The following is a 27824-nucleotide window of genomic DNA, read 5'->3' as shown; positions in this document are numbered from 1 at the left end:
GCAGGGCTTTTGACAGTAGGCAAGAGAAAGTATAGTCAATGACAATGGCTGATGGCGGTCGTGCTGATGGGTCATGAACTTGTCTGGCTCCTCTGTTTCTGGTTTGTGGTTCTATCCCAAGTCTGTAATGACATATAAAAAAATAGACCGCTTATCCTTGTCCTTCTTCCTCATCGCAAATCACATTTCTCAAGACAGTACATGGAATTTACAGGATGTAAACTTGTCAGTAAGAATGACACTGACTTATCACTCAATGTCTTGCTACTGAATCAGGACCCCACACCTCATGTTTAACTTAAACCTATTTCCTCCATGTGGTTCCACTTTAAACAAGCTTTCCTTGTTTCCCTTTTGTCTTTCTTCTATCTCGGTCTCTTTAGGCTGTTGAGATTCACTATCTCCGGAAGGAAGCTGCATTACTTTTTAGAGTAATGTAGCCATGAACTCTTCCAGTCTTGACAAGACAGTGCTGGTGATCTAGAGCTAATAATCATAACAGGGGGGATTGTTACAGATCTCTCCAGGGATGAGGCACTTTTCACATCCATTACTGCATTGCAATGACACTTGCAGGATCCTAAGAGAAAACTCAAGGCCCCAGGCAGAGATGGGAGAGATGTCTTCTCAGTTGGAAATTCCATCTTACTAGGATTTCTACTGTAAACACCTGGGGCTGCATTCTCATTTGCTTTACAAGCTCAAGGAGAAATGCCCACTGAGAAAATCCACAGAAGAGCTAGATGGGGGAATTGGGCTGCTGTCCTGGTAATTGGTTAAGCTCCATGATTGCAGAGACTGTGTCTGGTTTCTTCAACATCACATCCCTAGAGCCTAGCAGCGTGCCTGGTAGTTAACGTTCCCAGTAAATACCTGTTGATCTTCTGTGTGTGAAGCAAGTAACACAGCATGGAGATGGGTGGGAAGTTTCCAGTGTATACGGGAACTAGAGAAGGAAAAGTGGCAATAAATAAGCTTATGTTATTTTCTTTAAAAATATTTCTTCTACAGTTATATTGTCCTGAGAATGTCTTTACGATGCCTTCTTAAATGATGGCCGTTATTTCCATTTTTCATAGCTGGGGAAGGGAAAACACGAAGTGTAGATTCCCTTGGGTAATGTGGCGAATCTATTTAATCTTTTTTCTGTTTTAAAATACGCTTGTTTCCTTTTCGATCTTAAATAGGTTTGTCTCTGTCTAACATTGTTCGTGCTGTGAGACAGGGACAAAAACTGTGCCACTGAAAACTTTAGTCTAGTCTGATGTACCATAGGGTTGCTTAGAGAGATTTAAGAAGAGTCAAGCATTACTTGCCTAAAGGAGATAGCTGTATTTACAGGAGTGATCGGTTCTCAATTTGTGTGAACAAGCTAAAATTTTCTTTTGAACTTCCATGACACTGGTGGCCCTCGTTCTCCTGGAAGAATTTTCCTGAAGCTTGGGGATAAACGTTTATCCAACATTTTTCTCTTTTTTCCCTAGCATATGGTAGACATCATAACAGGAATATGTTATAAAGTTTTTGTTAAGCAAGGTGGTATTAGACAAAGACAAATATCATAGGATATCACTTATTCATAGAGTCTAATGATACAGATGAACTTATTTACAAAACAGAAATAGACCCACAGACATAGAAAAAAACCTTATGGTTACCAAAGTGGAAGGATAAATAAGGAGTCTGCAATTAATAGATACACTCTACTATATAAAGTAGATAAACAACAAGGACCTACTGTACAGCACAAGGAACTATATTCAGTATCTTATACTAACCTAAAATGGAAAAGAATCTGAAAAAGAATATATATATGTGTATATGTATAACTGAATCACGTTGCTGTACACCTGAAACTAACACAACATTGTAAATCAACTCTACTTTAATGGGGAAAAAATAAGTGAGGTGTTGTTAAGCGCTAACTGGATGCCCAGGATATAAGGAATTGTCAATGCATGGTTCCATTGGGAGCTGAAATGTGGATACGAAGCTAAGTATCTAGTCGGGGACAGGATATTTGCACAATAAAAAGGTTGAGAGCTGACTTTACTTTCACTCTACTCAGTCTCACCAAAGGTCTCTGCTGCTCAAGCTTCTTATACCCACCACGTCCTGCTTATATTGCTTCACCTTCCTTCTCTTTTCCAATTCCCAGGCTACGTCATGGCACTAAAGATACAAACTCCCACTCACACAATATACACACGAGCAATTCCATGGCTACTCTTTTAAGATCTCATATTTTTTTATTGCATGATCTAACAGAGCTATTCCACTCTTTTTGAGTCTGAATCACTCACTGCGAATTTGTGGTGTGTTATCGATTGTTTAGATCACTAATATCTCTGTATCCATTTTTTTACATTTGCACCATGAGAATGTTCTTATTTATACCACAGTATAGGTCTAGAAGAAGAAATGCTGGAGATACAAGGAGGAGGAAGCAAGCCATGTTTCTATTCCCAAAGGAAACTCAAATAAGTTTTCAATCGCTACCATATTTCTTTGAATCTGTCACCGTTGATTTTTAGCCTAGCAGTATTTATGTACCACTAAGAAAGAACAAAAAATGCTGTCAATTGAACTTACCACTAAGAAAGAACAAAAGATGCTGTCAATTGAACTATGACACATGATTTCTCAAAACATCAACTTTAAGATACGTATCAACTTTGGAGATGTTAAAGTGTGAAAAAAAAAATCAACGAAACATGTATGTTCAACTTATATCATTAGAGCTAGTGGTGTGTCATGCCCAACCCAAGCTACATTTCCAAATTATAAAGTAGGCATTATCAGTTATGTGTGTTATTATTTTAGAAGCGTTTTTGTTTGTTTGTTTGTTTTACTACGATTATTGTCATGTGAATCCCGAAAGCACTGAAAGCACAGAACCTGTGAGAGCTGTTTTCATGAGTAGTGGATGGACGCGGTCTAATGCTCAGCATTTGACTTACATTACAGTTTTATTCAGCTTCCATCAGCCCATTTATTTATTTTAAATCCAACATTCTTTCTATGAGAATTTCTTTTAAAATAATAGCCACTCTTTCGTGCCTCCCACAAATAACCATCCTTGCACACTTGCTGCTGACTCGGCATTGGCAGTTAAACACAGTCTGTTTCCCAGGGCTGTCCTGGCTCTCCCATCCAGCAGGGGGGATGCTAAGGCAGCGTGGGCCACAACACTGTAACTCCAACTGGCCTTGGTTGTACAAGCTCATCAATCAGACTGTTGTCAGTCTGCATTTAAAAGTACAGTGAGGTTTATACTTTCTGAGAGAAAAATCTAAACGTATGGCCTGCTTCCTTTTTTCATTTTATAATAGGAAATTTTGCTCAGTAAATAATATATACATTCAAAGCTGTGAAAGGTGACTTAGGAACCACTGTGACCACCTTCATAATGAACTGTCATGGACTTTTGATGGTTTGCTTACACATCAATCAGTCCAACTTTCCTTTGAAAGCAAGGCATGAGTGATCAAGACAGATGGTCAGGGTTAGAGAACATTCTATATTCCTTTGTTAATTTGTGTAAGATCAAGACAGATGGTCAGGGTTAGAGAACATTCTATATTCCTTTGTTAATTTGTGTAAGATCAAGACAGATGGTCAGGGTTAGAGAACATTCTATATTCCTTTGTTAATTTGTGTAACACTAGCTATTATTTTCTAAGTACTTACTATGTGTCAAGCACTGCTAAAAGGAAATTAATAAGCTCTAGTGACATATTTCTCATAACACATATAAGAGGTAGGTAACACTACCAGGGACATCTCACAAAGAAGGGAACAATGATATGTACTGAGTTGCATCCCCTCAGAATTCATATGTTGAAGTCCTAACCCTCAGTGTGACCATATTTAGAGATAGAGTCTTTAAAGAGGTAATCAAGTTAAAATGAGACCACTAGGGTGGCGCCTAGTCCAATAAACTGGTGTCCTCGTGAGAAAGGATAATTTGGGCCAAGACATAGTCATAAAGGGAGAGCCCTGTGTGAACATGAAGAGAGCCATCTACAACCCAAGGAGAGAGGCCTGGGACAGATGCTTCCCTCACCACCTTCAGAAGGAACCAACCCTGCAGACACCTGGATCCTGGACTTCTAGCCTCCCCAACTGTAAAACAATAAACGTCTATTGTTTAAGCCAAGTTTGTGGTACTTTGTTATGGCAGCCCTAGCAAACTAATCAAACCAAGCTAATGGAGGTTATGCAGTTTGCCAAAGGTCACCCAGAGAATAGGGTCTGTAGCTCACACTTGAACTTCTGTATCTGAGTCTGGAGCCTGGGATCCCCTTAACACCACTCACTACAACCTCTGCTGAGTCAGAATGGACTCTCTTCCCTGGGCTTCATGCTCCACCAAAAAGGATGAGCCCATCAGTGTAAGGCTGGTGGTTCCTATAAAAATTTTAATAATCACACAGCAATTGTTTACCTGCCATGCCATACTACTGGTGAAATACTGGTTACATTATTATTCCCCAGGGAAAAATGAGGGCCAAATCGACACCTTCCATCTGTCCTACAGTGTGTAGGCCAACACTGGAGCCAGAAACACTTCAGGGACACTGTTTCCAAGTCATCCTCTGGGTCTGATGATTAGGGTCATGATCTGCAGCTCAGGTGTACTTCCTGAGGACACTTTAAATCTTCTTAAAGTCCTGATCATGTCATTGAACTGCTCGGAAACTTGGATGACCACCTACTGCCACACGTGCAGAATAAAGTCACTAATCCTCCAGCTCGTAGGGCGTTGCCCTGGCCTGTGTTTCCAGATCTCATTAGAGTACCCACCCCTTTTGTACCCACATGCAGGCACATCACGGCCCACAGTCATGCCGGCCCACCCCGTTCGTCCAGGACTCCCCGTGCAATCTCTCACACTGGGCTTTTACTCCAGGTATTTCCTTGAGCTGAAATTCCCTTCTTTTCCTTTATTCATCTTTTGACATCCTAGTCACTTGCAGAATCCAGTTCGTACCTCACATTCCCCAAAGACATTTCTTTCATCCCCTCAAATAGAATTATTTCCCCTCTAATTCAAAGTCCCAGGCCTATTTCCCAGTCTTCCTTCAAATGGAGATCATTATGACTCTGTTATCCCCATGAACTCTTAGGAGACAGAGCCCTTGCCTTTTCCATTTTTGTGTGTCCGCCACAATATCTAGAATGGTCTTCTTTATACGGTAGGTACTCAAGAAGTTTTTGCTGGATTTCATGTAGTCTTCTGGATCATCTCAATGAAGACTTCTAAACGAGCTCCAGAAACTTCACCAACCTTCAGGAACAAAAAGCAAAGCCCTGGAGCCTTGCCCTTGGCTTTCATTTTAAACAGAGCCAGCCCATAAGGGCACAGAAACTTTCTCATGTTTTTCCTGGAAGACTAAGTATGGGCCTATGATCACCAAGTATGCTTTGTGGTCTCAAGTTCATTGTCTACCAACTTAGAAAATTTATTTTGTTCCTAGACTTAACCACTTTGAACTCCAGGAGTCGATAATTCCCAACAATTCTTTCGATTTAGGTCAGGTGACAAAATGACAGCTCAGATAACATGGTGGCCCCAAACAGAAATGACATTCGGTGTCACATTGGAAGCTGCATATGGTCAACGTCTATTTTATTTCTCTAGGTTGCTTTCTACTTAAGACATGTGAAGGGAGCACAAGATAAATCTGCTTCCCAGCTCATAGGCCTCACTGAGGGTGACTGTCCAGTTTAAAACCACTCCAATTACAATTGCAACAACTTCATTAGCAGCATGATCAAAAACTTCAGTTCCTTTTCCCTGGGATATGTTGTTTTTAAACCTGACGGCAATTGTTCAGTTCTCAATGGCAGCTGGGTGTAACTGTTAATTGCATGGAACCTGGAGCCATCTGCCCTCAAACAAATCCTGGCTGTACCACTAACTAGACCGTTGGGATATTTGATAGGACTTAACTTTCTGGCCCTCAGTTTCATTATCTGTAAAATGGGGGCAGAGGACTGTTTTAAAGGAGTGTTGTGACAAACTAACTGAGTCAATAAAGAGAAAGTGCGTTGACTAGTAACCAGGACGTAATCAGTGTTGGATTTAATGTTAACTGTTATGATTTCAAAACGTTCCCTTCACCAAGGAAAGGAAAGAGCAGAGGATATTATTGGCTTCTGTTATGGACGCCATCTCAAACTTCTTTCCCGCTGCTTTTTTTTTTTGTCTTTTCAGAACATGTTGGAAATTATAAGCAAACATGCAAGTGATGCATGTATATTTAGTTTCACATACAACCTCATTCCTGGCATCCTTCCAAGATATCTTACAAGTTATCAATCTCGCCAAGACAGAGTGTGTTTTCTGACCACTTCCCCTTTGCAATTAAGGACTGTGACCACTCGCTTACGCAGACTGAGACCAGCATCCTTAACCCCAAAGGAGGTCAGAAACTCCCAGCTCTTCCCACCGCCGAGGGGGCTAGCTGAGAACCCGACACCGTGTGTTTCAAGGCTGTGGCTACAACTGTGACCATAGGAACTGAGAACACCCACCAACACCCTGTTTCCCCCAGCCCCACTTCCTTCGCTTCAATGCCATTAAGCATGGTTGCAGTGCATTTGTGAATGTTTTGAGTGGAGTTAGGTTTCTGGTGTTTATTATTGAATTGCTAAAGATTTGGAGAGAAGACAAACAGACAAGCAAAGCAAGAGACAGAAACACCCTTGACAGACTAGCACTCTGAGCCGGCCTGGGGTCCACGAAGGTCTGGGCTCTCACCAGAGCCCCAGGATTTGGTCAGTTGCTCTACAAACAAAACCCACCCTAGACACACAGCGAAGATGCTGTATTTGCATAGGAAACCTGCCAGTCTGGCTCTGCAGATAAAAGATCATAGTCAGTGTGGTGGTGAGTTTTCCTGTTTACCATCTACCTTCATGGAAGCACTGAATGCAGGGCCCACAAGGGGTCTGGGAGGGCCACCTCTTCTCCTCTGTGCAGATTGAAAATTAAATCCGGGGTGTTGCCTCTTTGCTCTCTGTATCACCTCTCCTCGATAGCATGTTGACATAGAGAAGATAAACTCACAGAGACTCCTCTTCTGAGCGTGTGGGAAGGCTTGGGAGTGGGGCTGGCAACTGAAAGGTCAGACTGCACTGTGTTGTCCGCAGGCTTTCCGAGCTGGGCAGGAAGCCTTCCCCATCTGACTTCTTGTCACCTCTTACACATATACTCACTCACCCACATAAACTAAATCCATGTAGGTGGAGGCTGTGTCTATGCTGTTTGCCATCTGTAAGTCCAACAACTACCACATGTGTGCCTGGGTCACATCAGACTCTTAGTGCATATTTGCTGAATAATAAATAAATGTCTATTAATAGACAAATACATAGCCATCAATATGGTCTGGATTTAAAATATTCAGTCCCACTGTCTTTGTATGTAGGTTTATGTACAGTCATGCTAGTTTTTGGTTCACTGTGTCTGTTTTCTCTTTTTTATTGTTGAAATAGGCATGGCAACCTTCCAAGGACTGGGGAGAGAATACATTTGAGAGCAGCCTGTGATTTCCTGGGAGAATGGACTCCAAAGGCTCTTCCATCATAGCCGAAGAGTCTTGAAGTTTGCAAGCTTCTCCATCTGAGATACATTATATATTCCTTGGGAGTCTAGAATCTTATCACTCCTTTGAGAGGAGCTTAATGTTTAGAGAAACTGAAGTCCCTGGATCCAGTGAGGGGGAAGCTGAATGGCACATTTTAAGATTATGAAAGATTATGCTCTTTAAAGATGATGTTGGCTGCAAGAGTATAATTTATAGCTTAAAAGGCCTTAAAATTTTACCTTTTTGTCTAATAATTCCTCTAGGAATATAGCCTAAAGATACGATGTGGAAATCAGCAAAGGATCCATACCCGGAAGTTCATCACATCATCATTTATGACAGCCAAAAGGTGGAAACAATTTTAAAGTCCAGCAATGGTCAATGGCTAAGTAAATTATGGGATGTAGTCATTAAAGTGGAAAATAGGACACTTAGTTATGGCTGTTTTGATATCATGGATATTTTCTGTCCCCAAAGAACAAACTACTCAATTCGTAAGTTGGAAAAAAAGTGATGTATTTAACATGTGCTCCAACTCCGGAACCCTATTTCTTCCTACTTTGACCCTAACCCCAGGACTTTAGTGATTGGGTGGACTTTAGAGATAGGATGAGTCTATCTGATATACAAATAATTTAAAATCAAAAGCTTAACGAGGGCTTCCCTGGTGGCGCAGTGGTTGAGAGTCTGCCTGCCGATTCAGGGGACGCGGGTTCGTAACCCCGGTCCGGGAAGACCCCACATGCCGCGGAGCAGCTGGGCCCGAGAGCCATGGCTGCTGAGCCTGCTCGTCCGGAGTCTGTGCTCCACAACGGGAGAGGCCACAACAATGAGAGGCTCGCGTATCGCAAAAACAAACAAACAAAAAAAAGCTTAACGATTTGTTTTTAGTGTCACCAGATAACTGTAGATGTTAAACATGACAACCAAAAAAAAAGGGTCATACTTTTACTTATTGAGGGTGATATTTATAAAGTGTATTTATTCATGAAGAGGAATACTTATAACAATATCAAGAAAAAAATCAGGACACACATGTGCATGTACAATGCAATTTAAATAATATAAACATATTTATATGAATATATAGGATAGTCACATGCTAAATTATTTACATGGATTTCACCAGTGAGAGATGATGAGTGATTACTTTCTTCTCAATATTTTAATGTATTTTTTCATATAGGTGCATATTGCTTTTTCAATTAAAATTTTATAATAAAAATATTAAAGTGACGGTGTATTGGATTGGGTTAACGACAAAGGAGAACATATTGATGGAAAATGTTTTTAAATACTTGAAATGAGATCCTCCAGGAAAATGTGTGGCTACTTTCTCCTTGAGAGTTATGGAGAAAGGATGACCACTCTTCTTCCGGAAGGGTTAGTGAATCTGAGGGGTGGGCAATCTAGACCACTGATACCTCTTGCGTTCTAAATATCTGTTAAATTATGGAGGCAAAGCAAGGATAGTTTAGTGCTGCAGCATGAAATGAGCATGTTTTTTCTCTTGACCATGGTCTTCTGGCAAGTGCTTTACCAGTGAGATGGCCCGAATATTTGTTCCAAGGGCCCAGTGCTGTTAATAAGTTCCTTATTGTTCACATTCAAGTCCCCTTTCAGTATAAGCCCCTATTATAGATGGTGGAACCCTTGAGGGCTGGAGTTCTTCTACTTCTCCCAAGGCCTCCTATACGTTGTGCAGTATTAGGTGCTGGATTAGGTGATGGATTAGATGACAGCTTTAGATGACAAAGCCAGAGCACCCTAAGCTGAAATTTTCTCACCCCGAATTGCCATAACTTATTCGCTACATTTTGGATAAAGGTATCCAGGGGAGGAAAAATAGCTCCCATCTGGGGAGAAGAGTGCCTTGGTGTTTCTTCTGGCTGTGTGTTCAAGATAGTAAAGGAAGATAGAAGGTAACGAGATCATATCCGTACTAAGAAGTTTATGGCCCTATATAGAGCTGGAAGAGGTCCGTATTTGTTTTCTGGGGCTGCCATAATAAGGTACCATAGACTAGGTGGCTTAAACAACAGAAATCCATTTTCTCACAGTTCCGGAGGCTAGAAGTCTGAGAGCAAGGTGTCAGTAGGGTTGCTTCCTTCTGAGGGCTGTGAGGGAAGGATCTGTTCCAGGCCTCTCTCCTTGGCTTATAGATGGCCATCTTCTCCCTGTGTCTTCACACCATCTTCCCTTTGTATGTATTTGTATCTAAACTTCCTCTTCCTATAAGGACCCCAGTCATATCAGATTAGGGCCCACCCTAACGATTTCATTTTAACTTAATTACCTCTTTAAAGACCTTATCTCCAAATATGATATTTTGAGATACTGGGGGTTAGGACTTCAAAAAAATATGAATTTTGTGGGGTATACAATTCAACCATAACAAAGCCTGTTCGTTTCTGGCTATGGTAGCCTCTGGCATAGGAGTATTTCTCAATCTTTAGTGTCTATAGGTCTGGGGTCCTCCACTCTTTATACCAGTGGGAGAGGGGTGGAGAAAACCAACGAGGAAACACACTGCATGCAAGGCTCCAGTCTTACAGCAGGTACTGTGTGAACCTCCCACTCAATCCTGTCCTAGATTGGACCTGCTCTCCTTCTAAATGGAGCAGATGCGGAAAAAGCAGAGTTGTACGGTGAATTCAAAATAGTCTGAAACTCTGAAGCTGGGCAGTTTGGCTGTGTGGTGGAGCCATTAATTATAGTGTGTCCTGATCCTGTTTATTTGTCTAAACTCTTCTTGGTGCTGCAGAACTGCCCGCTTGGACATTAAACAGCAAGAAATTGAGAGTCCATGTAGCGAGCGATAATCACCCGCCCTGTGGCTGCAGGTCTGTGGTAGGGAGGTGCAGGAAGGCACACTGCATCTCACTGGTCTGGGGCCCTGCATGACGTGAGTTCACCTGGGTCCCATGGAGAGAGATGTTCCTGAGCACAGCTGTGGGATACCTGGCATGGCCTCCAGGACCAGCTGCCATCTTGTTTATCATCAGCCAAAGGCTTTGCAAGTTAAAGTGATGGGTTGTGAGCAAGGGGGTTGGGTGATGAGGTGAAAGAAATACAAATCCTTTCCTAAATGCCTTTTGTCCCTGTCCCAGACTGTGGTAAAAGAGAGCAAGGACCAGCTGGCCAGCCTTGTTTGTTTAAGCTGTTGACTAATCTCTGAGTTCATGTGCTGAGCTGGCTCATGAAGTTCTTGAACTTTTATTATCTTTGGACTTTTGGCACAGTAAAAATGAAATAAGAAACTGGTGCTTTCTTTTTGAAGCCTATGGGATGGGGTGAATTTAATGTTTGAATTAAGAGATTCAAGGAATTAAAAGAAAATGTGCATGATATTTTTGACAGATACTCTGTGCCAGGCACTCTGCTGGGATGTGGAATTGGAGTCAAGTTGAATTTTCTTCTCAGTCCCATCAAGAAGTCTACTCACTTGGGCTGGCTCTAGAATCATTGGGTCCTAGTGAACCTGAGTTTCTGTGAAATGATGTTTTAAATGCTAAATACTAATAAGCATTTGTAAATCAGAGACAAAGAAAAGTGAATATAGATCTGTGCTTTCCCATATGGTAGCCACCTGTCTCAGTGGCTGGTGAGGGGCTGAAGAAACTCATTTCCTCAGTTGCACTAGCTGCGTTTCAAAGGCTCCATAGCTACACACGCCCAATGGCTACAGTACTGGACAGCACAAACCTAGAACATTCTCACTGTGGCAGAAGACTCTATTGGGCAGCACTGATGTAGATAATGAACAATGAAATATGGGCTCATATGGAATATTTTTCATTTCAAAACATTCTACAAACTGCAGCCTATGACATCTGGAAGGGCCAGTTAAGATTTTGAATTTATATCTCAGGATTGGAAATAACCTTAAAGATTACCTAGATTAACTACCCATCTGATGATTAATCCACTCTATAACATCTCTACCAATTCTCTATTTTGGGCTCGAAAATTCTGAGAAATAGACATTCACTTTTTAAGGCAGTGGATTTTGCCAGTGAATTCCCCCTAGTCCAAAATGGTTGGTGTAATTCAGTACAAGGCTCTTAGAATGCTAATTTTTTCTTTGAAAACCTTATGGAAGTCCATATTGTTATCAATCCCTTTACAGATGAGTCACAATTTCATTACAAATGTGTATAGGAAGAATAAATGTCAAATATGCAAATGTCAAAAATAAAATGAGGTTATGCAGTTGTCTGCCCTGTGTCTTGTGGTATGCTAATAATAATTTAAAAATTAGGTTTGGATGTACTAACACAGCCAAACAGATGACTTACTACTAACAGTGATCTTACACATTTCTAATGATCTTCTTTCTCAAATACATTTCACCATTGAAAAATGAGTGAATTTTCCAGATAAAAAATTAAGTTTGGGCTTCCCTGGTGGCGCAGTGGTTGAGAGTCTGCCTGCTGATGCAGGGGACATGGGTTCGTTCCCCGGTCCGGGAAGATCCCACATGCCGCGGAGCGGCTGGGCCCGTGAGCCATGGCCGCTGAGCCTGTGCGTCCGGAGCCTGTGCCCCGCAACGGGAGAGGCCACAACAGTGAGAGGCCTGCGTACCGCAAAAAAAAAAACACAAAGTTTACCTTTTACAACACCCACATCATGAGAATGAAAAAAATCAAGCATGATGGAAATATTTCCATAGAATGTCTCTGATTGAGTTAACAGGGCATATTGACACACCCAAATTTTTCTGAAGGTCTTGTACTCAGCCCTGGAGCACTGAGGCTGGTCACCGCACCACCAAGGCTCACTGGCTGTTGAACTCTGCCGTCACTCTGCTGTGCGTTCCTTACTTGTGAGTAATTCTTCCAAATCTTCCACTGCTCTCACCAATCATTTCTAACTGTGGTTGGCTATCCTTTACTATAGGGGAGGTCTTATTGCTTCCATTCTTCTGTTTCTTTTCATGCACACTGGATTTATGTTTAAAGATAAGAACCTGAAACAACTATTCTTCTAAGATTGCTAATTACTGCCAGTAAATAAAGTGCATGGTATTTGGGACAGCTCTTTTTCTCAGTGCCCTTCCTCTCACTTCCAGTCCTGACTGATGATGACAGAAAATCTCACTGGCTGATAAATGATGCTGTGTAGTAGTCATAGTAATAATAACAAAAAGAAGAAGAAGAGGAGGAGGAGGGGGAGGGGGAAGAGGGGGAGGGGAAAGAGGAGGAGAAGAAGAAGAATGTACACATAGAGCTGATTCACTTCACTGTACAGCAGAAACTAACACAACATTGTAAAGCAACTATACTCCAATTAAAAAATTAAAAAAAAAAAAGAAAAACAGTAACCTGCATGTATTAAGCTCTCTTCTGAGGACTTTGGATAAGTTGACTCATATTGTATTCATAGCAACTCCATAATGTAAATTTTGCATTCTATATTTTTCAAATAAGTTGACCAAGGCATAGAAACATAGGCTACCCTCCAGTAAGAGTCAGAGCCTGGATTTCATCACTGGACATATGGCCCCGGTGTTCCTGTTTTCAACCATTTAGTTTTAAGATAGATTTTTAAAGTTTTCACTCTGTAATAAAGTATGAATATATGTATATTAAGCAATCAGTTACTTTCATCCTCTATTTTTTTTGAATTTTATTTTATTTTTATACAGCAGGTTCTTATTAGTTATCTATTTTATACATTAGTGTATATATGTCAATCCCAATCTCCCAATTCATCACACCACCACCCCGCCACTTTCCCCGCTTAGTGTCCATACGTTTGTTCTCTACATCTGTGTCTCTGTTTCTGCTCTGCAAATCGGTTCATCTGTACCATTTTTCTAGGTTCCACATATATGCGTTAATATATATGTTTTTCTCTTTCTGACTTACTTCACTCTGTATGACAGTCTCTAGATCCATCCATGTCTCTACAAATGACCCAGTTTCATTCCTTTTTATGGCTGAGTAATATTCCATCTTCTTTATCCATTCATCTGTCAATGGGCATTTAGGTTGCTTTTATGACCTGGCTATTGTAAATAGTGCTGCAGTGAACATTGGGGTGCATGTGTCTTTTTGAATTATGGTTTTCTCAGGGTATATGCCCAGTAGTGGGATTGCTGGGTCATATGGTAGTTCTATTTTTAGTTCTTTAAGGAACCTCCATACTGTTCTTCATAGTGGCTGTATCAATTTACATTCCCACCAACAGTGCAAGAAGGTCCCCTATTCTCCACACCCTCTCCAGCATTTGTTGTTTGTAGATTTTCTGATGATGCCCATTCTAACTGGTGTGAGGTGATACCTCATTGTAGTTTTGACTTGCGTTTCTCTAATAATGAGTGATGTTGAGCAGCTTTTCAGGTGCTTCTTGGCCACCTGTATGTTTTCTTTGGAGAAATGTCGATTTAGGTCTTCTGCCCATTTTTGGATTGGGCTGTTTGTTTTTTAATATTGAGCTGTGTGAACTGTTTGTATATTATGGAGATAAATCCTTTGTCCATTGATTCATTTGCAAATATTTTCTCCCATTCTGAGGGTTGTCTTTTCGTCTTGTTTGTAGTTTCCTTTGCTTTGCAAAAGCTTTTAAGTTCATTAGGCCCCATTTGTTTATTTTTGCTTTTATTTCCATGACTCTAGGAGGTGGATCAAAAAAGATCTTGCTGTGATTTATGTTAAAGAGTGTTCTTCCTATGTTTTCCTCTAAGAGTTTTATAGTGTCCGGTCTTACATTTATGTCTCTAATCCATTTTGAGTTTATTTTTGTATATGGTGTTAGGGAGTATTCTAAAATCATTCTTTTACATGTAGCTGTCCAGTTTTCCCAGCACCACTTATTGAAGAGACTGTCTTTTCTCCATTGTATATCCTTGCCTCCTTTGTCGTAACTAATTCATCCTCTATTTTGCATGAGGATCTTTGGTAAAACCCGTGTACTGTCTTACGAGAGGCAGCTTGGTATAAAAGAAAGAACATAAGATGTACAGTCCAACAGAAATGAGAGGACATTTGTTCAGGCATTCAGTACACAGTAGTTTGAACAAAGTCTCTTCAGTTTTTAGTCTTTTCTTCTACCTTTCCTAGAAGACTAACAGTGCCTTCTTTGCATATGAGTGTGTAATACATGTTTGTTGTGGTGGTTATGATATCTGCCATACTGGTTATTTCTGAAGCGTATTTGCTCAGAAACATCTTATCATACATAGTTTTGCATATGCATTTCTGTTTCAATATTTTAAGATTCAGGAGGACTCACTTTATTCAACAACCTTAATTAAGTGCCTGCTGTGTGCCATGCATTTTGCTGGGTGATGAGGCTAAATAATGAATAATACAGATTCCGTGTCCTCAAGGTTCCTATAGTCTATGGGGGAAGTCACTCATATGGAGAAAGTCACTGTAATGAAGAAAGTGATAGGATAAGTGTGAGTAAGGGACAAGAGAGGAAGGGCTCTCAGAAAAATCTAGTGTTTAAATTAGGGGGAAAAGCCTAGGAGGAGTTATCACCTGCTCTGAGACTTAAAGGTTGAAGAGTCAACCAAATAAACAGAATTGGCAGGAAACGCCACAGGTGCACCTCAGCCCTTTAAGTGTAAGGTGGAGTGCATCCAACCCGGCCTTCTGCCAGGGTTCCTTCAGTGGATGGCAACACTCACTTGCAGAAGACAGAAACCTGTGGGTATCTTTGACTTAATCTTCTTCCTCTCCATCCACAGCCAGTCAGTCACCAAAGCGAAGGCATTCCACTTCCTAAACGGCTCTGGAACCCATCACTTCTCTCTACCACTTTTGCCACCACTGTGGTCATTTCTTGCCTGTAGTTGGCAATGGTCTGGTAACAAGCTCCCAGCCACCAGGCTTGCCCTACCCATCTTTTTCTACTACCCTCCCTCAAACTCATTCTCCACACTGTAGTCAAAGCACATTCTAAATATTATTCTAAATATTTCCTTGAGGGGAAAATAAAAATCTTTCAATTATTCTCCACTGCTCTTGGAATGAAATTCAAATTTTTACCATGACTGACAAAGGCTTGATGATTCAATGTTGCTTATTTTTCTAGTCTCTTTGTTTTATGGTATTGTATCATATACACATGCAACTTACTTTTTTCTTTAACATTACCTTTTAAAAAATATTTTAAATTTATTTTTGGCTGTGTTGGGTCTTCATTGCTGCGCGTGGGCTTTCTCTAGTTGCGGTGAGCGGTGGCTACTCTTCATTGAGGTGTGTGGGCTTCTCATTGTGGTGGCTTCTCTTGTTGCAGAGCAGGGGCTCTAGGCATGCAGGCTTTAGTAGTTGTGGCACGCGGGCTCAGTAGTTGTGGTGCGCGGGCTCAGTAGCTGCAGCACGCGGGCTCAGTCGTTGTATCACCTTTGCCTAACTCTTTCTCACACTCTGATCAAGCTATACTGAACTTCTTAAGTTCTTTGAATACATCTTATTTTGCTTCTAGGCCTCTACATGTGTGTTTTCCCAATAGTTTGGGATAACAATTACTCGTCCCAAAAGTCTCATTTTAAATATGGCTTCCTCCAAAAAGTGTTTTCTGAACTCCCAGATCTAGGTGAGGAACTACTTATGTTCTCCCAGAACACATTTTACTAATTACACTATATGATAAGTGGTTATTTCCTTGTGTAACAGAATGATAAGGTGGGAATAAGATGCTAGGTGGCAAAAATTCCCATATTTTAAAAAAAGTTACTTGCGGAAAAGGAATCTGGAAACCAGGTTAAGGATGTAAATGATTGAAGTTGAAGTAATCAAGAGGTACAATCTTCCAGTTACAAAATTAATAAGTCATGGGGGGACTTCCCTGGTGGCACAGTGGTTAAGAATCCACCTGCCAATGCAGGGGACATGGGTTCGATCCCTGATCCAGGAAGATCCCACATGCAATGGAGCAACTAAGCCCATGTGCCACAACTACTGAGCCTGAGCTCTAGAGCCCATGAGCCACAACTACTGAGCCCGCAGGCCACAACTACTGAAGCCCGTGCGCCTAGAGCCCGTGCTCCACAACAAGAGAAGCCACCGCAATGAGAAGCCCGTGCACCACAATGAAGAGTAGCCCCTGCTCGCCACAACTAGGGAAAGCCCGTGGGCAGCAACAAAGACCCAATGCAGCCAAAAATAAATAAATAAATAAATAAATTTATAAAAGAAAATAAGTCATGGAAGTGAAATATACAGTATGGTGACTATAGTTGACAATACTGTATTACACATTTAAAACTTGCTAAGACAGTAGATCTTAAAAGTTCTCATCACAAGAAAAACTTTTTTGTAACTACATTTGGTGATAGATTTCAACTAGACTTATCGTGGTGATCATTTTGCAATATCTACAAATATTGAATCATTGTGTTGTACACCTGAAACTAATATCAGGTTATATGTCAATTATACTTCAATTAAAAATTAAAATAAATAAATTAAGGAGATTGTTTAGAGAAACTACAAGAAGGGCTTTGAAAGAACCAGTTAGGATGCTTGCTATTTGTTCTGAAGCTTGAGATGACAAAGAGACCAGGATTTGGCCTATGTCTAAGAAGACCAAAGGGAAGTGGTATGTCTAAAGCTGCCTGTCTGGTGGCAGGGCTAAGATGAAGCTGCACTGGGAGCAAAATATGCTTTCATGGACAAAAGGGCAGAACTGTGTACCCAGAGACATGATGTGGGCAACCAAGGGGGAGACAATCTGAGGATAATATTTAACGGGACTCCAACCAAAAGGGCTTCTAGCCAGAGACAGGTTACAGAAACCGAGGCGGGAATTATAAATAATTAGCCAGAGGACAGGGCACTTCAGTCAGACGTTTTGGGTGGGAAAGTCTTCATGGGAACATGAAAATGCCCCAGGAAAAGATTAGCTCTGACCATTGACCCATCAAGCGCAAAGAGCACCAATCCAGGCTATAACTGTGCCCCTTCCTTGGTCACTCTTTGCTCCACCCAACCCACAGCTGCACCCCTGCTGTAAATTTTCCAGACTCATTTTTCTAAACTGTGGGCGGAAAGAGAATTTAACTTTAAATGAATCAACGTTGTTATTATTAAACTGAATTCCTCCTTTTAATGACTAAACCAAGGGTATTCTCATGACTAAAAGTGTCCAGAAGACATTTTATTAGTTAAGTGTGAACAAAAAAATTATGAGACTTGCCTGAGATTTCCAACTAAAAGGAAAAGAAAAAATACGAGTTACTGTTTCTAAGAATATAGATGTTAGCAGTGTGATTATGGTGTGTCTAGGTGTGAGTTTCTTTGTATCTACCTGTTTGGGGATTCCTGGCTTTCTGAATCCATGGGTTGATGTTTTTAATCAGTTTGGAAAATTCTCACAGTAATCTCATTATATGTTGCTCCTTCCCTATCCTTTCCTTTCTTTCTGGAACTCTAATTACACATGTTAGATCATTTGATAATGTTCCACATATTTCTAATGATATATTCTGTTATTTTCTAATTAGTTTCCTCTGTGTGCCTCAGTTTGGAACTTTTCTGTTGAACTGCCTTTGAATTCACTGATCCCATTTTGTATTCAGTCTGCTATTACAAAAATCTAATGAATTCTTAATTCCAGGTGTCTTATTTTTATTTTATCTTCTAGAATATCCATTTGATTATTTTTAAACCATTCCATTTCTCTGCTGAAATAGTCTATCTTTTCATTTATTTTCCTTATCTTTTCCTCTATGTTCCTTATTATACTTATAATAGTTTTTTTTTTTTTTTTTTTTTTTTCCGTAGGCGGGCCTCTCACTGCTGTGGCCTCTCCCGTTGCGGAGCACAGGCTCCGGACGCGCAGGCTCAGCAGCCATGGCCCACGGGCCCAGCCGCTCTGCGGCATGTGGGATCTTCCCGGACCGGGGCACGAACCCGTGTCTCCTGCATCGGCAGGCGGACTCTCAACCACTGCGCCACCAGGGAAGCCCTATAATAGTTATTTTTAAATCCTTGCCTACTATTTCCAATATTTGGGTCATCTGCTGATCTGCCTCTATTGGATGTATTTTTTCCTCATGATTATGAACCAGACATTTAACTTCCTATCATGTCATGTAATTTTAAAATCTGCACACCAGACACTGTGTACTAAAGAACTGACGTAGATATTATTTTGCAGCTAAGGTGAGGAAGACTTCAATCCAATCAGAAATTGAGCTAGGCTGTAGCTTTAATTAGTTTCAGCACAACTCTTGTTTCAAATATCTTGGAGGCTATATTTGCTTAGTGCTTATTGTAAACCTTTCTCTCCAGTAATATTCTCTCACATACACTGTGAGACTTTTGGGAGGTCCCTCTCTACCGTTTCAATCTAGTCCCCCAGGCTTGTAAGCTGCCCAGTACTCAGAAAAAGTCCTGTGAAGGAGAAAACAAGTAGCTGGAGAAAACTACCTACGCATTCGGAGTTCCTCCAGATTTTAATGTGTCATGTCTTTTCCGGTAGAATCTCTCTGCCTGTAGCAAACTTGACCCTACACTTGCATGTGTTTGCTTGGAAAATGTTCTCGGGGAGGAAAGTGGCTAGTGATATTTTCTCCCCTAGGAAAGATTTTTCATATAGAATTCAGTCCCTTTAAGTTTCCCTGCATCATTTTCATCTCTGCAGCTTGTTGATATCTTTTTTAAAGATAATTTTTATAAAGTTTCTCTGGCTTTGTCTAGTTGGTTATGGTTATGATGCCAGCAATGGCCTGAGATCTTCTACCTAATAAATAAATAAAAGCAGAGTTTACTGAATGGTTTTAAAGTCCCATTGCAGGGACAGGAAATAGTGCACATCGTTTTCTTTTTGCATTTATTAGGTTTTTGTTCTTTCAGTGTAAGTGCAACATTCGTCTTAGAGTGTAAGCTCTGTGGTGACAACTATGTACCTTACTCGCATCATACCTCCTATGCTCACCACGGTGCCAGACTCATGGCTGGTGTTCAGTCACTGTTTGTTGCATGAATAATTGTCAACATGAACAAAGACATAGGGGTTTGAAATAAATAGCACAGAGTATAGGGAAATTATAAATTATTCTTTATGTTCTAAAATTAGAACTTTAAGTACAAGGAGCGAGTGATGGAAGATGAGGCTAAAGATACAGATGGGAAAAAATTAAGAAGGGGTTTGCAGCTCGGATTTTATCTTAAGTAATCACAGGCCACTGATCAGTTTCAAATGGGAAAATGATACAGCCAGCTGCACATGATACATAGATTCTTCTAGAAACAGGTTTAAGTAGGAGGAGGTTGGTGGCAAAAAGGACAAGAGGGAAGCTGTTTCAGTACTATAGGCAAGAAATGATGAAAGGCTGATTTAGAGGCAAAGAGGAGGGAACAAGCATTTTGGGAAGCTGGCATCAAATACCTTTGTCACCCTCTCACTCCCATCTCAAAGAATAAAGTATGTAGTATGTGGGGATGGGAGGTTTACCTGAGGCTTCACGTCCTGAGGATTCAGTAGAGAAATAGAAAAGCACAGGCTAATTTCTGGACAAAATTACTGATAGCAACGAGTAGACCTAAGCATTAACAGACTCTGGAAAATCTGAAAAAACAATCCCATAGCTTCCTGAGAGGCTCTGGACAGGTGATCCGCATGCATCCTGAGAGACACTGGGAATTACTTGAAATTCCCAGGCCTGGGAGAATCCCACTGGCCCTCCTTAAGCCAGCCGCCTGGTAAGGTGAGGAAACACCTTCCTTACCGGTCACTTCCTGTGTGTCCACCATTGCCGAAGACACCTCCAGTAACCTGATATACACAGGTCAAAAGGTCAAATGTCACTGAAAGGATCTCAGAAGCTTGAAAGAGGAACCTAGCCCAAGTAAACAAAACAGCTGCCTGTCAGAGGAGGTTGAGTAAAGGAGTAGAGGTGAATTTAAAAATGATGGTAAGGAGAATTCTTAAGGAGACACCAGAAAGTATTGCAAAAGATCAATCGGAGAGGAAAAAAACAGATTTCTTAAAATAAAATTTAATTCTGCATTTAAAAATCCAACAGATGGGGCTTCCCTGGTGGCGCAGTGGTTGAGAGTCCGCCTGCCGATGCAGGGGACACGGGTTCGTGCCCCTGTCCGGGAAGATCCCACATGCCGCGGAGCGGCTGGGCCCGTGAGCCATGGCCGCTGAGCCTGCGTGTCCGGAGCCTGTGCTCCGCAGCGGGAGAGACCACAACAGTGAGAGGCCCACGTATCGCAAAAAAAAAAAAAAAAAATCCAACAGATGACCTGAAGAATGGAATTGAAACTGCTGAAAAAGGAAATAAAGATCTAGAATATCAAATAAAAGAATATATTCGTGATGAAAAGCAAAAATAAAATAGATGGAAATTACAAGTTAAACTATAGGGATCATGAGAGACACATCGGAGAGACCCAATATAATAAAAACAGGAATTTCAAAGCAGGGGAAAGAAGAAGAAAGAAGAAATAATAATTATTTCCTGAGCAAAACTGAAGAGGAAAAAGGTTCAGAAAACATTTAGGAGATAAATACAGTAAGGCTCTTTAATATCATGAATCCCATTTGATTATGTTTTTAGAAACAACTACAATCTCTCTGATTAATTTCTGTATTTCCCAAAAGTTTATTTAAAAGGTCTAATACTTCAGATGATTTCATTTTAAGAATAACTCTGAGATAATGTTAATGAATTAAAAAAACCTATCAAACACAAACAACAAGGTCCTACTGTATAGCACAGGGAACTATATTCAATATTTTGTGACAAACCATAATGGAAAAGAATATGAAAAAGAATATATATATATATAAAACTCAGTCACTTTGATGTACAGAAGAAATTAACACATTATAAAGCAACTATACTTCAAGTAGAAAAAAAACCTATCAAACACAGTTGCTTCTTAGAAAGCTGGAGGTTAAAATTACTTTAGATAGTTCCAGCATTGCGCACAGAAGAGACATACAGCTGTGGACTTCCTTCAAACATGATCAAGATTTTTTTTCACCTCCACCTCCCATTCAGGATTCCCTGGAGTCTCAGGGAATAGAGACTCCTTTAGGGATAAGGCAGTATATTTCATGATGACTGCAAACGTAAAGCCTTAATTCAACTGTCTATTGACACAGGTCAATGTTAAGTTGATTAGTTAATTTGTTAGCACAAGGGAATGTGATGAGAACAGGTTGCTTATAAAAGGTAATGGAAATGGTGGGTTAGACTTTTAGGGAGCTCAGACCCAGATGGGAGATTTCAATGGGTTCTCAGTGAACATAAACAGCTTGGACCTGAGATCAGAAGAGGCAGGGACACCCAGGGTAGGAAGAGCATGTCCAAAATAAAACTCATTGTTCTTTGCCCCCAATCTACCTACACCTGATTTCTCTCTTGTGTTCTCCCTCTATAAGATCCACAATGACTTGGGAGTTCCCTGGTTGCCTAGTGGTTAGGATTCTGGGCTTTCACCACCATGGCCCAGGTTTAATCCCTGGTCCATGCGGCACAGCAAACAACAACAACAACAAAAAGATTCACAATGACTTCATCCTCTGAAGCATCACTAAAACTTTGTGTATTCTTTATCTAGATTCACAGCACCATCATCTACCCTGTCATCCAAGCCAATACTCCTGCGAGCCACCTCTCATGTCCAGTCATCAAGTTCTATCTGTTTTATCTCTTAACCTATTTAAAAATGTCTCCAAGACCTTTTGACCAAGTGTTTGCCACATCTAACAGAACTAGGCTGGACTATGCAGAGTGTGCCAACGTATGTCTCCGTCCAACAGATCAGTGGTTCTCAAAGTGTGGTCCTCAGACCTCTGAGGTCCCTGAGACCCATTCAGGGGATCCTCAAGATCTGAGCTACCTTTATAGTAATACTAAGATCATAACTTGCTTTTCTACTTTGTAGGCATTTGCACTAATGTATAAAATGCTGGAGCCATAGCGTAAATCAGTACAGTTGACGTGAAAACTGTGTTAGTAGTCATGTATTCTTCACTGCTACGCACTTCAGAGTTCTTTTTAAAAAAATATCTTTGATGGAGTAAAAACTATTACTTTTATTAAGTCTTAATACTTGAATATACATTTTTTTATATTACATGGGACAAAATGGGATGTATGCATTGAAGCACTTCTGCTACATAACTAAGAAGGATTGTCATGAGAAAAAGCATTCAAGTCATTGTTCAAGTTGCAAAGATGAATTAATGACAAACATTTATGCTTTTCAGACTTGGGTATTTGTTCATTTGAAAAATGAACAAAGTGATTCTGTCAGTTCAAGAAAAGCAATTGGCAGTATTTGTTGCCAATACAATTCAAGTTTTCAAGGACAAATTAGAACTTTGAAAAACTCCTATTTGCCTCTGTGAACTTAACAGCTTCCCAATACTAAAGACTTTCCTGATAAAATCAGTGGTGATATTAGTGAATGCAGGTTTTTGATATTGTATAATGAAATATGTCAACACTTAGAAAATCTGTGGAACTCAGTGAATGAATATTTTCCAAATGACCAGTGCTACAAATCATCCTTGGGTAAGAGAACCATTCAAATAAAAATATAGATCGATGGATATTATTGTAACAGAGGAGGAAAACTCCACGGATGGTTTTAGATTCCACAGTGCAAATAATGGCTAAGAAGTGACCACTTGTTGAGTTCTGGTGTAGTAGAAAAGGAAAACACCACAATTATCAGAAAAGGCAATTAAAATATTCTTCCTTTTTCTAACTATATGTTGGTGTGAGGCTGTATTTTCTTCATACACTTTGAGAAAAATAATGTATCACATCAGAGTGAGTACAGAAGCAGACAGAAGAATACAGCTGTCTTTTATTAAAGAGATTTGCAAACATAAACAATGCAATCCTATTCACTTATATTTTTATTTTTAAAATGATCTATGTTTCATAAATAATGTTAATGTTGTTACCGCAAATGAGCAAACGTTTCTCTGTTTGAATTTTTAATATGGTAAGTCTTGACAGCTACAACTCACATTAAAAAAAAGCTTTTGGAAGTTTCCATTGTAAGAGAGTAAACAGATTCTGAGGCTAAAATGTTTCAGAGCTGCTAGGGTTCAGATAATTACATAAAATCTGAAAGTCACTCAGGTTCAAATTTTCTTAAGTTCTATAAGCTTGATAATAAAATTCTACAATATTAGCCTTAAAAAATACATATATCTATTTCTCCTTATTGTCTGGGCATGTTATGCCCTTAAGTTTGCTGTATGTTTTCCTAGTCAGATTAGGTTATCAGTATAATTAGAGAGTGATGTTATTTGGGGTAATTTTCTATTTAACACTCAGTGTTCTCCCCAGTTCAGCCCTCTGTTATTGGAATGTCAGAGATGTTTATTTTCTTTTTCTTTTTACTTACTCATTCATTTTACAGAGCTTCATGAAGCACTGTGTTAAGGCAGTAGGAATACAAAGGTCATGACTTCCCTCAGGGAGCTTACAGTCTAGTAGGTGAGACACAGAAGCAAAGTAAAGATCATAAAAAGAAGTTTCAGAACTATGGTGAACATATGCACATCATGTAATAAAGAATCAGATAGAAATAGTAGGGCGTGACAGACAGCCTGGGGGTGGTGGGCTATCAGGAAAAGCTTCCTAAGGACAAGGGACCTTAACTGAATGTTTGAAGATAAGGCAATCATCAGGTGAAAAAGTCAGGGTGATCAATCCTGGTAGAAGACACTGAATGACCAAAGGTATAAAGGCAAGAAATGGGAGGGTGCAACCAGTCCTGTGTTGCTGGGGCATAAAGTGTAAGGCTGCAGGGGGAAAAAGCAAGGCAATGAAGCAATAGGAACCAGAAGTTGATCTGAAACATGGTAAGGAGCTTGAGAGTCACCTGCTGGGCCAGTGGTGTTTAAGAGGGGCTCCATGAAGCCCTGGTGAGGACAGAAAACTGCAGTCTGTGGAAATGCTTTGGATGGCCAGCATGATGCTTTAGAATGGCTCTGTACTGTATAGCACAGGGAACCCTGCTCAGTACTGTGATAACCTAAATGGCAAAAGAATTTGAAAAAGAATAGATACACGGATATGTGTAACAGAATCACTCTGCTGTGCACCTGAAACTAACACAACATGGTTAATCAACGATACTCCAATATAAGATAAAAATTAAAAAAATAAAAATTAAATAAAATGGATCTGAGTGCTTTTTTTCCAATCTGACAGTCTTCAGTATCCTCTATGGTCCTGTTCTGGTCTCTGCTCTTCCTGTTCATTCAGTCCTTGTAGGTTCCCCGGGCTACTGACTATTTTACTGACATTCAGGCCATTTGTACTGCACTGTCCATTCGTGTTCTACAGATGTTTCTCATCTGGTTTTTACCAAATTTTGTTTCTTAAACCCTTGATATGTGAACCTCCCATCCCGTCAAAAAAAAAAAAAAAGATGAAAACTTTTTGAAAAACAGAGAATACCAAACCCCTTTTCTGGAGATTTACAAAATACATTTGTACATTCATGTCACTGATACGATCCGCATTCAACAAAAAACAACTAATTTTGTTTAACGCAGGATTTTCCAAGCGAAGCCGACCACGGGACCACCCCTTTTATTAAGCGAATGTCGAGTTACTTAGGGAGTGAAATGTTGACAAATTAATTAATTAATTAATAGGCCAGAAAGTTTCATTACCTTTGAAGAAGCAACAAGTGGACTGACAGTGGAGTTTCCAATCCAGCCTGTGGATGCGGGAACACAGAGGGATGACACCTTTAGGATAGGAAAGGAAAATAACTGCCTTGCAGGAGGAATGTCGCATGAAGAACTCTGTAGGAATGTAATAGACGGTCCTATCCATGAAGCGACTAGGTCAAACACAACTGAACAGATTCATTGATTTGAGGCAACTTCTTCTAAAGGAATAAGTTGCCAAGGAATAAAAGACATGTATAAAACATTGAAAAAGAATGGAAAGGGCTATACAGTAAAGTAACTGTGGGTTTAGTTGTTATAACACATTTTTAAAAATCTTTGATCCTAGTAGAGGTTTATAAAAAGAATGAAATATAGAATTGTTTCCCAAAAGAAGAAAAAGGAGAAGGAAGAGAAAGAGAGGGAAAACCACTATTACTTCCCTAAGTTAACCAACAAAAAGGAAGAAGAGGCCCAGACTGCATGGAATAGAAGATCAACATTTGTTGTTTCTCTATTGGAGTTTGAAAATTGTTTTTTTCCCTCTTTCCTCATCAGACTTGAGATACACACACAAATGAATGCTAAAAGCATCTTTGAATTTGAACAAATCATTTCATTTGGGTGTTTAGTTTTTACCCATCCTAGTTGCCCTTCCTCAACACGTGCTGAGTTCTAAGTGTTTAATTGCGAACACGAGTTTTAGTAACTCAGAGATGTACCATTTGTGAAAAAATCTTCCCTAGGAAATGCCCTTTCAAGAACTATGCAGAAAGAGGACACAAAATTCAAACGTAGTAACAAAAAGTGAAAACATCCTAAGTTTTTATAGGTGTTTCAATTGGCCAGTACCTCTGCTCTTTCCTGCTGAAGCTGTATCAGAATCTGTGAGCAATCTTCGTATTCTCATTTTCTTACCAAGGGGCACAATTCTGAAGACAGACTTTTAAAAAAAGTTGTCCTTAGCGAGGAAACCAACATTTAATTACACCTCAGCTTTGTGTAACATCTTTCTTTCCTGACTGACAGCTGGATGAGTGCTCCTGGGTGGCCCGTCTCTGGGTGTGTACCTCTCTTATTTTTAGGACACTGAAGGAGAGGAACTACCAAGCAGTAGGAATGGCATGTGACTCAACTCTCTTCATATATATGGTCCTATACGTAAAGTTACTGGGTCCTACCCCTCTCTCTGTACCAAATTTCTTTTTTTAAGTCACAGTTGGTGCCTATCGGCTCTCTGCTGCCACATTCAAAATCTGCCTCATTTAAAGCCACTTTGAGGGTGCAGAAACAGGGGTTTGGGAAGTGGGTTCTGGTTTCCTAAGCCTGCCAAAATACATATTTCGGAACCTATATTTGGAAACATGCTAGAGGCTGCACCCTCAGGATCTCTGAGGGTGTTCCTTGCTAAAAAAAAAAAAAAATGTGAGGCGGGTGGTGGGAGGAGGAGAGGCAAATAGGAAGGGCCTTCAGACATCACCAAGTCCAATTTTCTAAATCCTATAGGGGAAACTGAGGCTCGGGGATGCCAACTGCCCCAGGAATGTCTGCGATGTCACCTTTGTCCTTGACCAAGGCATTCATCAGCATCTCCCCCAGCCCACCTCTTGGACCTCCAGAAAGGCCGCTGAGGATGGGCAAGTGGCCTCTGGAACCGCTAGAACAACCCACAGCCTCCTCCTCCGAGGGCCCCGATGGGGAGGGAGGAGGCCTTTCAGGGAGAGAGTAAGGGAGGGAGGGCGAAAGGAAGGAAGGGGAGCCAGGGGTGGGAGTGGAAGAGGCAGGCTCGGCCGGGGCTGATTGGCTCCCGGGGCCAGCCCTCCCGAAGCGGTTTATAAGAGTTGGGGCGGCCGGCACCCTCCTCGCTCGCCCGCGCGCCCCAGGAGCAGCGCCCGGCTCTGAGCGCCCCTACGTCGAGGCCCGCCTGGCCGCGCGCCGGCTCTGCGCTGCCTTTGCACTTGGCCGCCGGCAGAACAGCCCCGGAGGGAGGCGAGCGCCGGAGCGAGGCGGGCCGAGCGCCATGCGCCGCGCCAGCCGAGACTACACCAAGTACCTGCGCGCCTCCGAGGAGATGGGCAGCGGCGGCTCCGGCGCCCCGCACGAGGGCGCCCTGCACGCCCCGCCGCCGCCGCCCGCGCAGCCCGCCCCGCACCATTCCGCCGCCGCCTCCCGCTCCACGTTCGTGGCCCTGCTGGGGCTGGGGCTGGGCCAGGTCGCGTGCAGCGTCGCCCTGTTCCTTTACTTCCGAGCGCAGGTGAGTGCTCGCCTCCCAGGGGCGCGCGGGCGGGGCGCACCCGCCTTCATCCTCCAGCACTTTGCAGGCGATGGAGTCTAGTCCCCCGGCTTGACTCCCCAGAGTTTGCATATCTGGGGAGGGGAAAGTGACCCTAAAAAGGGAGCGTCCGGCTGGGGGACAGCCAGGCGCGGGGCCCGGCGCGCCGGCCTCTGGTCCTCGCGCACGCACCCGGCCCCCTGCGCGCCGAAGCTGAGCTCGCCCGGCCTGGTGCGTTTGAATTTCCCCCGGCGAGACCGCATTGGCCGCTCACCTCTTCGGGAAACGACTGCACACTTTTCTCTGCTTCCACCTCCCACTTGAAGCAAAGAATGAACTTA

The 27824-nt window shown here is 41.4% G+C and overlaps 1 protein-coding gene and 1 long non-coding RNA gene across 2 annotated transcripts in view; one reads left to right on the top strand and one right to left on the bottom strand.

Moving 5' to 3' along the window:
* Positions 1-27824, bottom strand: LOC307176542. The gene is made up of 4 exons (XR_013824812.1): positions 27758-27824; positions 25212-25289; positions 874-946; positions 1-122 (listed from the first exon to the last, which is right to left on the bottom strand). It is a non-coding gene; the product is annotated as an uncharacterized lncRNA (long non-coding RNA).
* TNFSF11 (TNF superfamily member 11) overlaps positions 26249-27824 on the top strand; it is a 36018-nt gene continuing 34442 nt past the window's right edge. The window contains exon 1 of the mRNA XM_079902819.1: positions 26249-27465. Within this exon, the coding sequence (XP_079758945.1) occupies positions 27232-27465 (234 nt within the window). The 5' untranslated portion in view covers positions 26249-27231. The remainder of the gene's footprint in view (positions 27466-27824) is intronic.

This window comes from Stenella coeruleoalba (assembly GCF_951394435.1).
Source record: "Stenella coeruleoalba genome assembly, chromosome: 18".
In the NCBI taxonomy this organism is placed as follows: Eukaryota; Metazoa; Chordata; class Mammalia; order Artiodactyla; family Delphinidae; genus Stenella; species Stenella coeruleoalba.
This window is presented reverse-complemented; position numbering and strand designations above follow the sequence as displayed.